The 16686-nt window shown below is 48.6% G+C and overlaps 1 protein-coding gene across 7 annotated transcripts in view; it reads right to left on the bottom strand.

The window, feature by feature from the left end:
- Positions 1–16686, bottom strand: part of EGFL6 (EGF like domain multiple 6) — a 55109-nt gene that overhangs the window by 13128 nt on the left and 25295 nt on the right. For all 7 annotated transcript variants that reach the window (XM_053202079.1, XM_027054520.2, XM_027054521.2 and 4 more), the window contains 5 exons: positions 14010–14102; positions 9659–9778; positions 6587–6706; positions 3750–3884; positions 1867–1989 (listed from right to left, as the gene is read on the bottom strand). In XM_053202079.1, the coding sequence (XP_053058054.1) occupies positions 1867–1989; positions 3750–3884; positions 6587–6706; positions 9659–9778; positions 14010–14102 (591 nt within the window). The remainder of the gene's footprint in view (positions 1–1866; positions 1990–3749; positions 3885–6586; positions 6707–9658; positions 9779–14009; positions 14103–16686) is intronic.

Below are 16686 nucleotides of genomic sequence, written 5' to 3'. Positions count from 1 at the left end.
GGAGATCACGAGCACATGTGCACGGGATCGAGACCCGAGCATTGTGTGGTTGGAGACCCAGTGGCTGTGTAATCCCACCTCCAGCCCCGTGCAGGAATCCCTCGGAGAGCCGGGCCTGGAAGCCTGAGTGGCGGAACACGTGCTGGGCAGGGCTCCCGGCTCCACTCCCAGACACCTGGCCATCATCTGGAAGACAGAACATGGCCTCCACCCAGTGCTCCCAGTCCGCTTTAGGAAGTCACTTTTATTTCACATTCCTTAAATACCTACGGGCACCACGTATACTTTTCCATACTCTTTGTTCCAGACGAAATGCTGCCCAGTTCTTCTGGTGGTTCTGCAGAGAACTTGATTTCTAGACTCATCCTCCTTGACCATATTCTTTGGCACACACTCTCGTCCAGTGGCACTCAACCACGGCCCACCGGGGTACTGTGAACTTTTATGGCTGTGGGGCTCAGTGTCTACCACGGTGCAGACACTTTGCTTTTGGCCACCACGGAGTGGCCACTCCGCTGTGTCACCAGGAGCACTGGCCATATAAGGACACGGGACAGGTCAAGGCAGAACCTGAAGCCGTACGTGTTGGAAGACGTGAGAACCATGCTAAGGGGTATACAGGACAGTGGAGTCAGGGCAGTGAACAGATTGAGGCACATGATGGGCCAGTGCTAAAATGGACCAGACCAGGGGTGCCTGGGTGGCTTGACGGTCGGGTGTCCGACTTCAGCTTGGGTCACGATCTCACAGCATGTAGGTTCAAGCCCCGCGTCAAGTTCTGTGCCGACAGCTCGGAGCCTGGAGCCTGCTTCGGATTCTGTGTCTCCCTCCCTCTCTGCCCCGCCCCACTGGCACTCTGTCTCTCTCTCAAAAAGAAATAAACATGAAAAAGAAATTTTTTTTAAAATAGAGAAATAAAAGGGACAAGACCCGAGGGATAAACCTAAGGGACCTCAAACATTATGAGATACTTTCGCCAGGACGGTGACTGCAATGTAATCACCACCGGCCTGTCTTGGTAGACTTTCCGGGTTCTTATGGACATTTCTAGTTTGCCAGACACACAGCAAGACTATGTATATTTTGCCCCTACTCCCAAGTTGAATGAACGAAGAGCTGGTGTGCGATTGTCCATGCTTCTTTCCCTGCCTTGACAAACCCTAAGGGCTCCAATCCGTATTGTGGTATCACAGGACGCTGGGGACTCTATCGGCGTGGCTCCCTGAGGGACCACATGGAGAAGGAACGTCGGAGAGAATACACCGCCAAGGGCAATGAGTGTCACATTTCATGGTTCTACGCGTGGTTTGTCAATTTGAGATGTTACCCACCTACGCAGTAAGGAATTCACCAGCAAGAACAATGGGACTCTTTGCTAAACGTGTGAATCTAGGTTTGAGGATGACCGATAACGTGCCGTCAGCTTTGTCCGACTTGCTTTTGGTGGTGTATTCTGGAAGAAGTTCTGATTCCTGTGGTCAACAAGCTTGTGGTTCTGAGCCCCTGACGTGTTAGGATTGCTTGCGACCGTGCCATAACCTGCCCTCTCTCGGCAGGTAACATGGGCCCAGGGCCATTTGTCCTTAAATCTTCTTTTCGGTCGTTGAGAGTGCGTTGTGACCAGACAGAAATCCAGGACCTTTCCTGCTCTGTAAGCTTTAGTGGCTATGACTTCAGTGAGTAGTGAAGATGTGGTCCAGTTAGCAGAGAAGTCAAGGCTGAGTTAGAGTTGCCAAATATCGCATGCACACGTTATCATACGTGCAGAGAGAGAGAGAGAGAGAGAGAGAGATAAAGGGAGAAAGAAGAGAAGGAGAGAATGCTTTACTGAGAATAGCTAAGACGCCATGAGCAAATCCTACTTACCGGAACACTGAAGGCCATTGCCTCTGTATCCCTGCTTGCATTCACACTTGAAGGATCCTTGGGTATTGAGGCAGTTGGCATAGAGGCTGCATGGATGGGTATTCCCAGCACATTCGTTTATATCTAAAAAAATGTGAACGTTCCCGTGAACAACTCTGCGGCTGCTGGGCTTTGCTAAAAGCCCGACTATCCCTTACACTTGAGCAACTCCAGGGCCAACCCCTCAACACCTGCCAACAAACCACGTGGGGCCTGAGAACCGGGATGCTGTCAAATCTCCCAATGCCTGGCTTTTGCCCGACGCCGGTACGCAGGGAACTGGGGGGCCCCCCGCAACCCCAGCAACCTCGACTGCTTATCACAACTACTGAAAGCTGGAAGATGTTTACGTCTTTTTCTGCACGTTTTCATCTAACTCCAAACTAAATAACGGCATCAAAAAATAAATTCTACATGTGGAAGGGCTTGGAACTCCTAACCAACAAAGGAGAAGGGGGGTTATGAACCACTGACATCATCTAAACTCCTAGGCCTTTTGTTCCAAGGCTGCCAGGAGCCGGGCTGGGCTGGTCCGAGCTCGTCTGCTGGACCGAGACCAGGAAAGTTGGCCGAATCCCACCCAAGTGAGAAGTTCATTAGCCCTCTTCTGCATCTGACTTGCTATCCACCCTTTGGGAGACCTATGCACACAAAATAGCCCATTGTTTTTAAATCAGCCACCAAAGGAGCCCAGATGCCAATCTTAATCCCTTAAAATCACAAGATAGGTTTCTTCTGGAAGCTCTCCATGGGAATTCCCACCCTGTCCAGTGGAACCGGCTAGGGATCCAGGAACGGGCTACTTCTCAGGGACACAGCACCACTGGGTTACACAGCTGGATGGGTCTGCGGCGGGACATGGGGTCCAAGCCCACGAGCAACATGGCTGTGACGAGCCGGTGAAGAATGGCCTTTGTGTTTGAAAAGATCTGAGTAAAGAGCTGGGGAGTCTTCCTAAGACGGTTCAAAATGCTGGAACCAACGGTGGCCACGGTGCAGTCACACAGGACACAACCTGGGACGCTCTGCATGTGGGGTTGAAAGAAATCCCACTTTCCCCCAACTGTGAGCTTTCCTGTCGCACACACGTTGGCTCCACGTGTTACACGAATAGGCATCTACAGGGAGCCCGGATCTCCCTTCACCGAAGGGCAGGCCCCGTCCCCCATTACATCAAGGGCAGTGCGGATGCACCCAAGGTCCCCAAACACCATACTTTACTCGCTCGTTCGGACTCGGAATCCCTTCACTAAGGGCCCAAATATCTTCTTTCACACAGATCAGGCCAATAGCCAACTGAGACCAGAATCTTATCAGAGAGTGGCTTCGGTGACCTGGAAAGGGAACATCTTAGGCCATTTGGAGCCTGAACCATGAAAGGGGCCTTCATCTTCTTTATACCTTTGTCAAATGCCACCCCCGGAGGGAACTGTCATGAACAGATCACGGAGATCAAGCTCAAACAGGCCTTTTTAGGCTTCCTTTTGTGCTATATTGTTTCCATTTTTAGGTATGTAGCTGGAAAGTCAAAAATTAGAAAGAAAACCAGCCAAATTTTTAAAAAATGCACAAACACCATCTTAAGATATTTGCCCCCAGAACAAACGATACCCGCTGAGGTCCCTTATTTTTGACCTTGACTGACCTGGCTTCTTCTAATTCATCTCATCAGACTTTTCCTAAAAGCCAGAAACAAAACAATGTGACTTCTTCTGTATTGTTAAACTGGTCAGTACAATAGACTGTTCAACTAATAGACGGAATCGACTTCAAAATATCCATAGACGACGGCTATAGGTTTGGGGGGGGAGAGCAAAAAGGGAAACGGTGCGACCCACTCTTACCTACACAGTCATAGCGGCCACGGACATATTTCAGTTCAAAACCAACGTGACATTTGCAGTAGTAGCTTCCAAATGTGTTCACGCATCTTCGATGGTAAGGGCAGACAGCTTTCCCAGAGGCACATTCGTCGATATCTAGGACGCAGAACCAGAAGGCGTCGGCGATAGCCAGAACGGCACCTTCCCTCCAAATCACACCCGCACGCACGCATGTGAGCCCACACGCACAGCAGTCTCTCTGATTATTCTGCCAGCATCATACCCTCGGGAGGTGTTCTCAGCACACTCACGGCTCTTCCTCTTACGTGTTTCCATCACGTTGGACATCCCGTCTTAGAGACGTTATCTCACGGCACTACTTATATTCACATCTGTCCTGGTAGGCCCAGGCTGTTCTGGGGCTGGGAGATGCCTGGCCCTGGGGACATATACACTACAGGCTTGGTGGCCGAATTACTACCTTTCCAGGTATATAGACCGTGTAGCGAGGTCATGACCTGAGCCGAAGTGGGACGCTTAACCGACGGAGCCACCCAAGTGCCCAAGATGTGGTTTCCTGAAACTGCACCTAAACAGAAACTGTGTGATGATGCAACTTCAGCAGACAACAGGGTTCCCTCCTTTCCTTGTGAGTCAGGTCACCGAGGGGCCGGCGGCAACGCTGAGCAAAATAGCCAGACTCCGGCTTTGCGTTCACTATCAGATCGAGCAGATGGTGTATGTTGTTCATTTGGACCTGTGGTGCATTCTTAAAATACTAAAGAAGTGTCGGACTGATCAAAACTCATTTCTCAGTGACCACTTTTGTGCAGATCAGCTTTCCCTTCAATAAAAAAGGCACCCGACAAATCAGAGGTGGTGAAAATTGCCTTCAGTTTGGTCAAGAATTAGCCTTGTCATATACATCTTAGTTCACCAAAGAACGTTAAACCCGGTGAATGTAACTAAATCGGATTACTCTCAAAGAACAGAGCCAAAATTGTAATTTTACGGGGATTTTTAAAAAAAAGATGTAACTGCTTTAGGTAACCTGTTTGGCGGAACTTTCTAAATCCAGCTTATCAAGTTAGGTACATTTAGAATAAACATCCAACACCTTGACTGAAAAGTATTTCTACTGCAGTCAACAAGTAAGAATATACTTATTTAAATAAAACAAAGGGGCGCCTGGGTGGCTCAGTCAGTTAAGCGTCCGACTTCGGCTCAGGTCATGATCTCACGGTTTGTGGGTTCGAGCCCCCCGTCAGGCTCCGTGCTGACAGCTTGGAGCCTGGAGCCTGCTTCGGATTCTGTGTCTCCCTCTCTCTCTGCCCCTTCCCTGCTCACGGTCTCTCTGTGTCTCTCAAAAATAAGTAAATGTAAAAAAAAAATTTAAATAAAAAAACATTAAGAACACTTTCAATATTCTGATTTGGTTTGAGCTCCCTTATTAATGCTATGTGCTCACTTGCTCTAAATACCGTGTATCTTTAGTGCAATGTAAGTACAGATCCAGGAGGATATACAGTTTGGTTGTTGAACAGAATACAAATCCACAAGGGAGCTAAGGCAGAAAGTGTTGCATCAGTCACTGAGGGTGCCCTGTGGGTGCCCCACCCATCGCCCCTCAGCACTCAGCTACCTGCCTAAGGCCGTACCTGGGATGTTCTGCAATGACCCCTATCCGGGCTGGGCTGGGCTGGGCGTTTGGAGTCAGTGTTCTGGAGCCACTCCCCCATCAATAAACTTGACGCATAAATCTGCCCCCCCCCCCCAGTTGCTCTGGAAGGAAGGAAAATGTGGAGGCAGCTCTCCAGCCTCCTGGAAGGGCACAGATGTTTAACCGGCTCATTGAACTCACCCTGTGCTAGGGTCTTCCCTTCCCTTCTCCCCTCCTCAACCAGCATTCCCTGAGATCACCTCCCAGATCAGCTACTTGCTTGGGGTCAGCTTTTGGGGACCCAAGACTAAGACACAAAATAAGACCAGAGAGAGTAAGAGCCCAAAGTTCTAATCCAGTGACTTGACTAAATTCAAAGTGATAAATGATGGCTGTCTCTCGCCCTCTAATATTATGGATTTAATTTGTTCACCCCTCCAAGCGGAAATGATTTTGGAATACTTAGTTCACATAATTTAGAGCAACCTTTAAAGACCACGAGAAATTGGTTACTTGCTAACTTAAACAGTGTACAAGGGATAGACTACTCTCAACAGTTTTAGATCTAAAAAAAAAAATAAGTAAATACATTAAAAACAATTTTTTTTTACATTTTATTATTTATTTTTGATAGAGACAGAGCGTGAGTAGGGGAGGGGCAGAGAGAGAGGGAGACACAGAATCCGAAGCAGGCTCCAGGCTCTGAGCTGTCAGCACAGAGCCCGACGCAGGGCTTGAACTCACGGACCGCGAGATCATGACCTGAGCCGAAGTCGGACGCTCAACCGACTGAGCCACCCGGGCGTCCCAGTAAACACTTTTTTGTAGGAAAATATTAGTTAGAACCCAAAAGGGAGTCCAGTGGCCCTTGGGATTTTATCCACTGAATGGAAGTAGCAGGTTTCTGTGGGATGGTGATTGAAGTGAAACATACAGGGTAAATGTACTAAAATAAGATGGCCTGTATCCTTTTTTCCACTATGACATTAGACAACCCCCAAATAATAGAGAAGTGTGCTTTCCAGCGTCCTAACGGGTGTCTAGAGTATATGTGGCTGATGGTCTCAGACATGGGCATAAATCTGTACTTTCAGGAACTTTCGGTCTAGTCAACAAGCAGACTGTGATGAGTGAGAGAGAAGGAGGTCAGGAAAGGGGAAAGGAGGAGGAGTGGAGGCCGGCCCTCCTGCTGGGCTACCTGTACAAACTCTTCCATTCGGCGCCAGGCGGAGCCCCGAGGACGGACACAGACAGCGAGGCCCTTCCTCTGTGTCTTCGCAGCTGTACTGGCAGCTTGTCATGGCACACGTCCTGGAGTCTGAAAACGTAGGCAAGGGTTAGCCGAGGTGATAAAAAGCACTTACTGAGGAACCATCTCTGCATTCTAGGGCATTCGGCGGGACACCTGCAATGTATTATAGGATAAGCACACTGTCTGAGACCCGAATGGAATCTGGGCAAGGGAGGCCTCTTGGTGGCCCCCACGGTCTGTTCTGCGGGCCGGTGTATTGAATTTGATCGTCTTTAGGTCGGCACGTCCCCGGCAGTTACCAGAGACTGCATCTTCCTCTCCTCTCGCACATTCTAAAGTCATTTTTAAAAACATGTTTATTTATTTTTGACAGAGAGAGAGAGAGCCGTGTTTTTATTTATTTTTGATACAGAGAGAGACAGAGCATGAGTGGGAGAGGGGCAGAGAGAGAGGGAGACACAGAATTTGAAGCAGGCTCCAGGCTCTGAGCTGTCAGCACAGAGCCCGACGCGGGGCTCGAACCCACGAACCGCGAGATCATGACCTGAGCTGAAGTCGGACGCTCAACCGACTGAGCCCCCCAGGCACCCCTCCTCTGGCACATTCAAATCACTCTTTACGTCACCCGGCTGGCGTCGCTACGCTGAAATGCAACTTCTGATGGAGATGGTCAGTCTGAGTAATTACGGCAAACAAAAATCTATCCCTTGTACACTGTTTAAGTTAGCAAGTAACCAGTCGTTCACATGGCTGTATTAAAACATGCGGCAAATAGGACCGACTGGCTGCCCGAAAGCCATCCTGGACGCCTTTTCCTCACGCCACTACCGTCGTAGAGGCTGGAAAGCCAGTTATGTGTCTTCATCCTGGCTTCCTCTGCAGCAACAAAGGGTGGCCATAGGACCCAGCCGTGGCCAAAGAGATATACAGAGAAGTCTCCTGGAGGGAGTGGGGCTTCCCCAAACATGCTGCTGCATGACAAAAAGGGACAAGGACGAAAGAGTCATTTACTCACTGACATCACTCGCCTTTGTCTAGCACGCCTCAAATGCGTGTGTGATACCTGGAGCTGGGGCAGCCATCCTGTGACTATGAGGTCACAAGCATGAGCATAAAATCCATACCCTGAGGATGGCAGAGATGGAGTCCTTGCCGAGCTGTTCTAGAACTGTGTGCCTCCTGTTTTTTCAGTACCTGAGATAATTTAGGTGGATTTTCCGGTTACTTGTTGCTACACGTAACTTGTCTCCCATAAATGCATTTCCCTAGCACAGGCCTACTATGTACGGATCACGCGTGTCTACTATAGGCAAGTATGGTGAATATACTCCCTTTACCCACCATGGGCATCCGTAACATGCCCATCACTCAGCGGGACAAGAGAGACTGCCAGGAACCAGGTGAAATAAAATTAGGAAAGAGGTCCAGGGCTCCCTGGACACTCTGAGCTATAAACAGGGAGGCACAGGCAACAGCTTCCATATACAGAAATAGACAAAGAGGGTAAAGGATACATACACAGGTCAAGGTAATGTAACAAACACCCACCGATGGTAACATATCTAGTTTATACTCTTTTCCTCTTGCTTCGCCTCTTAAGATTAGTCTTCAACATTTACCTAATTCTATCTTTCCGTTTGGGAAAAGATACCTTTCTTGGCACTGGTTAGGCTTTTCGTGGAATGTTTCAGAAACATCCATTAGTATATATCTATTTAAAAGTGTTAAGTGATCACTGTAAAAGCCTAGATGGTAATTCCCATGACGGGGTAGGGAGGGAGGTTCTGACAAAGTTCTATTTGGTAGGTGTTACAGGGTTATTCTCGCCTTATGAGAATTCATGAAGCTACATATAATATAATATATAATATCATATGGATATATATATACACATATATATATATGGATGGATACATATATATGGAGAGATATATATATGGAGATATATGTATATATATGGAGATATGTATATACACATACACACACACATATACATACATACTTGTCTTTGGTGGGTTTAATTTATAATACTAAGGATTTAAAAAAAAAAGACTTTGAATGTCTGCTTTATCTCTTAAGCTTGCTTGCCAACAGAGGATCTAGGTGACTGGTGGTATTGGGCGCTTTGCCAAGGACCGAAAGCACAAGGACCCGTCAGGAGAGCAGCGAGCCATGCGCTAGCCAGGAGTGTGACACTGTGGCAAAGTCCCGGATGGGCTAGGGAGTCCTAAGACTCTGTAACCACAGGGAGCTAGCAGAACACCTAAGCTCCAGGTTTGCTGGGGACAGCAGGACAGAGCAAAGAGAGATGGGAGGGGGGAGGAGGGGAAGAAGGGAGGAGGGGGAGAGGGGAGGAGGGCAGGCAGGCAGGGAGGATGCGTTTGCCTGTCGGTTGTAACATTAAACCAAAAAACCTTCCCTCTCAATAAATGAATAGATGTACTCTCACCCTCCCACGGGACATGGGTTTCTCTTTATCAAAGAAGGGCTTTTCTTTTCAGGAATGTGAATCGGAATGTATTCCCAACAAGAGTCACTAATCTTTGAGCATGGGGCAAGGGGCGTGAGAAAGGCAGTTGGTGGGAAGAAGATGGGAAGTGGGTGGAAAGAAGATGTCCCAAGATGGAATTTCAATGCATCACCTTCCCAAGGCAATATGCTCATTTTCAGGACGAAACCCCATACAACCCTGCATATAGAGATATGTAAGTTCTTTTTCTTCCCAGTTAGCTGTTTTCTTTAAAAAGCCAGTTGTCCAGAATAGGCAAACCCAGAGAGACAGAAAGCAGGTTAGGGACTGTGGGGGAGCTGGGGGAGGAGGAGTGGGCAGTGATTGCTGATAGGCACAGGGTTTCCTTTTGGGGTGATGAGGATGTGGTGACGGTTAAAATGGTGAATTTCACGTTTACTTGTTTTACCACCTTCCTTCTCCCCCCCCCCCCCCCCCCCCCCACTGCTCAGATGGCAAGAATCTAGTCTCAAAGGATGACGGAGAGCAGCCTGGCTGTTGAAACTTACTTGCACACGTGGCATCCGGCATGAGCACGTGGCTGCTCAGGCAAAAGCACTTGTAGCTCCCGTGTGTGTTCACACATCTGTGTTGGCACGGCCGGGGTTTTAGTCCACACTCATTCACGTCTGCACGGGGCAGGGGGAAAAGGGAGAAAGGTTAACCGGATTGGAAAACATCAAGATGTAGGATTGGGTTGGCCTCCCTGGCCCCCACCGGTGGGGGTGGGTACAAGGGGCAATGAGTCGCCTCTTCTCCAGTCATCATGAAAACTCCATCCTGAAGGACGAACGAGCGTGCGGAGCGAACAGGACGATTACGCGCCATCGGAGGGGAGGCAGACGCGCACAACCACTTTGGGCAACTGTTGGGCAGAATCTACTGAAGCTAGATACAGATTTACCCAAGGACCTGGCAGTGCCTCCCCTGGGGAGATCCCCAACAGCAACATGGATATGTGCCCACCAAGAAAACACGTGCTAAAATGATGACAGCACAGAGGCTGATATATACAGGGCTTGAACTCATCAACGGTGAGAACATGACCTGCGCCAAAGTGGGGCGCTTAACCAACTGAGCCACGCAGGTGCCCTGACAATAACGCTATTCTTAATCGCCTCAACCTAGAAAGAATCCAAACGTGTCCCAACAGAAGGAACACTATATGGCAATGAGACTGGACAGAGTACAGCTACAAACACAATGGATGAAGCTCACAGACGTGAGAGCGAGTGGAAGAAGCTATGAGACAAACGAGTACATTAAAAATCAGGCAAGGGGCGCCTGGCTGTTTCTGTCATTAGAGCCTGCGACTCTTGATCTTGGGGTGTGCATTTGATCCCTACATTGGGTGTAGAGATTACTTAAAAATAAAATCTTTAGGGGCACCTGGGTGGCTCAGTTGGTAAAGCATCCGACTTCAACTCTGGTCATGATCTCACGGTTCGTGAGTTCGAGCCCCGCGTCAGACTCTGTGCTGACAGCTCAGGGCCCAGAGCCTGCTTTGGATTCTGTCTCCCTCTCTGTCCCTCCCCCACTCATTCTCTCTCGCTCTCTCTCTCTCTCTCAAAAAGAAATAAAACATTAAAAAATTTTTTTAAAAACTAAAAAATAAATAAATAAAATAAAAACGATACAGGAGGGAAATAAAACAATCATGAGGAGAGGAGCTTATCTTTGGAAATGTGGTCACGTGGGTCCCTCCTAGCTTAACTCCTTGAAGAAAGATACAGAAAGGAGAAAAGAACCAAGTTGTACGTAACACCAAAATTCAGCAGGGCAACAGGCAAAGCGTATCCTTGAAAATAAAGAAGTGGGAATTGGAGAAAGCTGATGAGACATAATGGGAAACCCAGAAACGCCCCGTCACTTGGCCCTAACTCAGAGGTAACTCATGCGTCGCTTGGAAGAAGCATTTGGGGGAAAGACGGCATAGCGGAGGGCTGAGGCCTGTCACCATTAATGGATACATCCGGGCTTTGATCAGGCCACCCTGGGGGGCAGAAAGGCTGTGGGGGGGAGACAGACAGTTCCAGACCTGAGCCGACTAGACCATTCCCTCGACGCTGATATTTTACTGGGAATCGAACACCAGCATGAAAAATCTCTTCTCTATTCCAAATCTCGGGTGGAGCCATTTCGATACAGAATCCAAGACACGAGGGAGAAACAGGTTTTCTGGCGCGAGCCCCTCCGGTGAGGTACACTGCTGCATGACGACTTAGAAGAGCACGATCCGTGACGCACATCTCTCCAGCAGGTGGACACGGGGGGTAAGAAGCACCGTAGGGCACCGGCCTCTGTGCTGGTGGTGGGATGGAAGAGGCTCAGAGGTCCCCGCAGAGGCCGCAGGCCGGGCAGTCCCCTCGGCCTACGTAGCTAATCTCTGGGCTTAGCAGCAAGGCCTGGGGATGGCGGAGTGGAGTGTGCCTGCCCTTCTCTGGGATCCCACCTGTCCATCTGGAACCCCGGTGGCCTGAAGGACAGCTCAACGTGATCTGCGGCTCTTTGTTCAACTGCTTATAGGGCTGGGGACACTTTCTTCAGGCCAGGGTCTCTCAGCCGCAGCACTGTGGACACTTGGGTCAGAGCATTCTTCGTGTGGGGTCTGCCCTGTGCACTGGAACATGATCGGTAGCATTGCTGGTCTCTACCCACCAGATGCCAGTAGCACCCCCCCCAAAATGCCTTCAGACACTGCCAGATGTCTTCGAGGGGGAGGTTCCCAGATTTAGCAAGTAAAAATACGGGATGCCCAGTTAAAATTGAATTTTATTTTATTTTATTTTATTTTATTTTATTTTATTTTATTGAGAGAGAGAGAGAGAGAGAGAGAGAGAGAAGCAGGGCTCACCCAAAGTGGGGCTCGAGCTCACCAGATGAGGGACTCGAACTCACAAATCGTGAGATCATGACCTGAGCCAAAGTCAGACGCTCAATGGCTGAGCCACCCAGGTGCCCTAAGTTTGAATTTTAGATAACTAATACTTTTTAATTTTATTTTTATTTTTTGAAATATTGTTAATGTTTATTTATTTTTGAGAGAGAGAGAGAGAGAAAGACAGAGCGTGAAGGGGGAGGGGCAGAGAGAGAGGGAGACACAGGATCTGAAGCAGGCTCCGGGCTCTGAGCCATCAGCACAGAGCCCGATGCAGGGCTCGAATTCATGAATGTTGAGATCATGACCTGAGCCAAAGTCGGACATTTAACTGACTGAGCCACCCAGGCACTCTAATAGTTTTTTAGTATACCTATGTCTTGAGCAGTATTTAAAATATTCATACACTATAATATTATCTGTTGTTTATCTGAAATTTAAATATAACTTGAGATCTCTATTTTATCTGGCAACTCTTTCTGGGGAACAAGATTGCCCAAATTGAGAACCACTGTTATCATTATTATAAATACTCTTTAATATCCTCAGATAAATAGCTTATGACCAGTCACAAAGTATCTTTTTAAATACGCTAATTATAATTAAAGATATGCATGTCGGGGCACCTCGGTGGCTCAGTTAGTTAAGCGTCTGACTCTTGATTTTGGGTCAGGTCATGAGCTCGCGGTTTGTGAGTTCGAGCCCCACGTTGGGTTCTGTGTTGACAGCGCAGGGCCTGCTTGGGATTCTGTCTCTTCCCCTCCCGCGCGCTCTCTGCGCCTCTCGAAATACATAAAGTTAAAAAAATGTGCACGTCATTCACCCCGACAATTCTATTTTCAGACATTTTTCCTATAAAAATACTCAAGGGTACAAGGATATGCAGAGACTGACATCCGATTTAGTATCGCTTGTAATGGTGAGAAATTGGAGACAAGGTAAATGAGAGCAGTTAAATAAAATCTTTTTTACACAAATGATAAAAGCATTCGCATCGGGGCCTAGGATACAGCCTTAAAAAGCATGAGCTAGCTCTGTATGCACTAACACGCAAACCGGCCCACGAGAAACATCCCTGTCTGCCCCATCACAGAAACAGATCACAGGTGCTCAGTTCGGCACTCCCACTTAAAAAATGTGTTTTTAATTTTAATTTTTGAGAGAGTGAGAGGGGAGTGTGCATGGGGGAGGGGCAGTGAGAGAGGGAGACAGAGGCAGTGAGAGAGGGCTCACGATGTGGGGCTTGAACTCACAAGCTGCAAGAGAACGACCTGAGTCGAAGTCCAATGCCCAAGGGATTGAGCCACCCAGGCGCCCCACTCCCACTTTTTCATTTATATCCTTTTGCATCGTTGGGTTGTTTTGCTTTTATTTTTTCCAATAAAAATATGCATTTGGTAGCATAAAAACACAATGAAAATTGTTTTATGTATTTATTTCATTTATTTTTTTAACCATTTTTTTAAACGTTTATTTTCGAGAGAGAGAGAGAGAGAGACAGAGCATGAGCAGGGGAGGGGTAGAGAGAGAGACACACACACAACCTGAAGTAGGCTCCAGCCTCTGAGCTGTCAGCACAGAGCCCGACGCAGGGCTCGAACTTACAGATCACGAGATCATCACCTGAGCCGAAGTCGGATGCTCAACTGACTGAGCCACCCAGGTGCCCCACAATGAAAACTGTTTCAGAAAAGAAAAATTGTTTAGAAAAAAAAAATATTCTAGAGGCCAAAAAAGGCCAAAAAAAAAAAAAAAGGCCTTTTGTCTGGCATCTTAACAAAAAGATCAGAAAGACTTTTACATTTTTCTAGAAGAGATGGATTGAAAAATCTAGTCCTGAAACCCTTTTCATTCTAAGACTCGGGTTAAGTCTACAAAATCCCGGGCGCTGTCCTGTATCACAGAGCCCCCCGCAATGATTGCATTGCTTCTGAAAGCCCCGGGGAAAGGTTGGTACTGGGACCCTGGCTTGTGGTACTGACCTTGACTGCACGTCTTTCCGGTGTATCCCGGGAAGCATCTACATTTGTTCGGTCCCACGCACTCCCCGAACTTGCATCCGGCTTCACACAAAGCTGTGGAAAGGAAAGGCGTTTTGAGCGGGAGTAGATTGCACAGAGAAATGCACATGTGTCACACTCAGCAGCCTTCTGTACGGCACAGAAATCCGGGGGGCCGTAGAGAGGATGATGTGCTGCTCCCTCTTGGGTCTGTTTTCCCCTTCGGGATGCTGGGGAGCCCTCTGCCTGTGAACTAGAGCACTCGCCCCGTCCCGCACCCCCATGAACGCAAGCTTTTCCAAGTTTATCCTCACTTTGCTTAGCCCCGCCAGGCCTCCAAGTGGCATTCCAAGATCAACAAAGCCTCCCAGACCACAGCCAGATAGGTTTGCATCTAAACACAAAAACATTTAATAAAAGAAGTATAACATGGGAGCTGGAAGAGAGTCCAGAGTAATTCTAGGTCAAGGTCCTCCTCCTTTCTGTCACTCACCTCTCTTTTCTCTTGCATATTGTTTCTCCTGTTTTTCTTTGGAATGAGCAAACTCTATTTCTTTATAATGTTTTATTTATATTTTGAGAGAGAGAGAGAGAGAGACAGTGCATGCGCACGCGCGCGTAAGTGGGAGAGGGGCAGAGAGAGACACAGACAGGATGCGAAGCAGGCTCCAGGCTCTGAGCCATCAGCACTGAGCCCGACGCGGGACTTGAACTCACGAGCCGCGAGACCACGACCTGAGCCACAGTCGGACGCTCGACCAACCGAGCCACCCAGCAAACTCTATTTGGAAAGCTGTACGTTATCAGTCAAAAGGATCAGCCTAAGGATGGTGATGGTGGTGATGGCGTGAGGCAGGATATGCTTCTTCTGTGTCATTATTTTGTTTTGTTTTGTTTTGATGTTTGCACCCAGACGCCTGACACAAATGAGGCCCTCGCTTAATATTTGTTTGATGAAAGAAGTGAGAGGAGAAAGAGCAAGGCTAGAGCGTCGGTCTGGGTTGGGGGCAAGCAAACAGAGTCACCGACGGTGGGAGGTTTGAGTCCGGCTCATAGGAAGGAGACAGAGAGACGAAGTAGATCAGAAAAAAAGGAAAATGAAAAAACCCAAAGAGAGGAAGAGGCCAAAGGAATAATGAACGAGAAAGGAGGTAGGTAAGGAGTAGAGAGCCCTTAGCAGCTTCTGGATCTAGTAGGAGCCCAGGAAGCAGCTGGGCCCTGAACGGCTGACTCGGCCATTGCCCAGGAAGGCTACCTACCTCCCCTCTTGTTGATTTCCCGGCTCCGGTAGGTCTACCTCCAAGCATGCCTGTTCCCAAAGACCCCAGCCTCTTCCCCCTCCACCACAGACCCTATTCTTTGTTAACGTCCACATTTATCTCCCAGTTACCCGGACTCAAAATGCCAGTCATCGCTATTATCTCTTGTCCCCAAACCAATCCGTTGCAACATCCTATCCCTCCTTTTCCACCAAGTCATTCCTCGAACAGGTCTTTATCTACCTAAAGGGAACCACGCTGCCCACAGATGTCTGGGACATCACCCTGCACCCGTCTGTCTCCCGCTTCTCCCCGCCACAGCCCTGTGACCAAGTGCTTGACTGGCATGGGGTCTCACAGCCTAGCCCCTGCTTTGGGGGCAGGACAAACTCGGTGGTGGGGTTAAAACTCGAGCTGCCCGGGGATCAAGCCGAAGGCAGACTTCTCTCGAAACCACATCTTTGCCTGGCTTCTTCCCCTGCTTCCCGGCTCCCTTACAGATCTCTCCGGAGAGCGCCTCTCAACAGATTGTTTGTCCAGGAAGCCCCCTTACAGGCTCTGCTCCTCGGAAATCCGATGTCAGATACGACATTAAGCCGATATTCCAGAAGCACAGCTCTGATCATGCCAGGCCTTGCGCAGAAGTCACCAGATATCATGAACTGCCTCTAGGATACAGTATAGGTACCATCACCATGGCCTGGCTTCACCTTCGTGCATTCCCTTGGCCTACTCTGTTCCCTAGACATAGGCAACCCTGTGGTCAAACTAGATTGCCTACTCTTCTCTAAATCTACCCTTTTCTGGGGCGCCTGGGTGGCTGAGTCAGTTAAGTGACTCTCTGATTTCGGCCCAGGTCATGATCCTGCGGTTCATGAGTTTGAATCCCGTGTCGGGCTCTGTGCTGACAGTGCAAAGCCTGCTCAGGATTCTTTCTCTCCGCCCCTCCCCTGCTAGTGCACACGTGCTCGCAATCTCTCTTGTTCTCAAAATAAATAAATAAACATTTAAAAATTAATAAATGTGGGGCGCCTGGGTGGCTCAGTCGGTTGAGGGTCCGACTTCGGCTCAGGTCACGGTCTCACAGCTTGTGAGTTCGAGCCCCGCGTCGGGCTCTGTGCTGACAGCTCAGAGAACGGAGCCTGCTTTGGATTCTGTGTCCCCCTCTCGCTCTGCCCCTGCCCCGTTCATGCTCTCTCTCTCTCTCTCTCTCAAGAATAAAAACATTAAAATATTTTTTAAAATAATAAATCTACCCTTTCGGCCTCTTCTCACCCACAGGCACCCCTTTTTCACCCTCCAATGGTTAATATCCTCCTGATCCTTCAAAGACTACTTTGCATGACCTCTGCTTCCAGAAGCCTTCAGGGGTTTCTCTGGCCATGTGTGAACTTGAGAAT

This window comes from Acinonyx jubatus, chromosome X, assembly GCF_027475565.1.
Source record: "Acinonyx jubatus isolate Ajub_Pintada_27869175 chromosome X, VMU_Ajub_asm_v1.0, whole genome shotgun sequence".
NCBI classification, from domain to species: domain Eukaryota; kingdom Metazoa; phylum Chordata; class Mammalia; order Carnivora; family Felidae; genus Acinonyx; species Acinonyx jubatus.
This window is presented reverse-complemented; position numbering and strand designations above follow the sequence as displayed.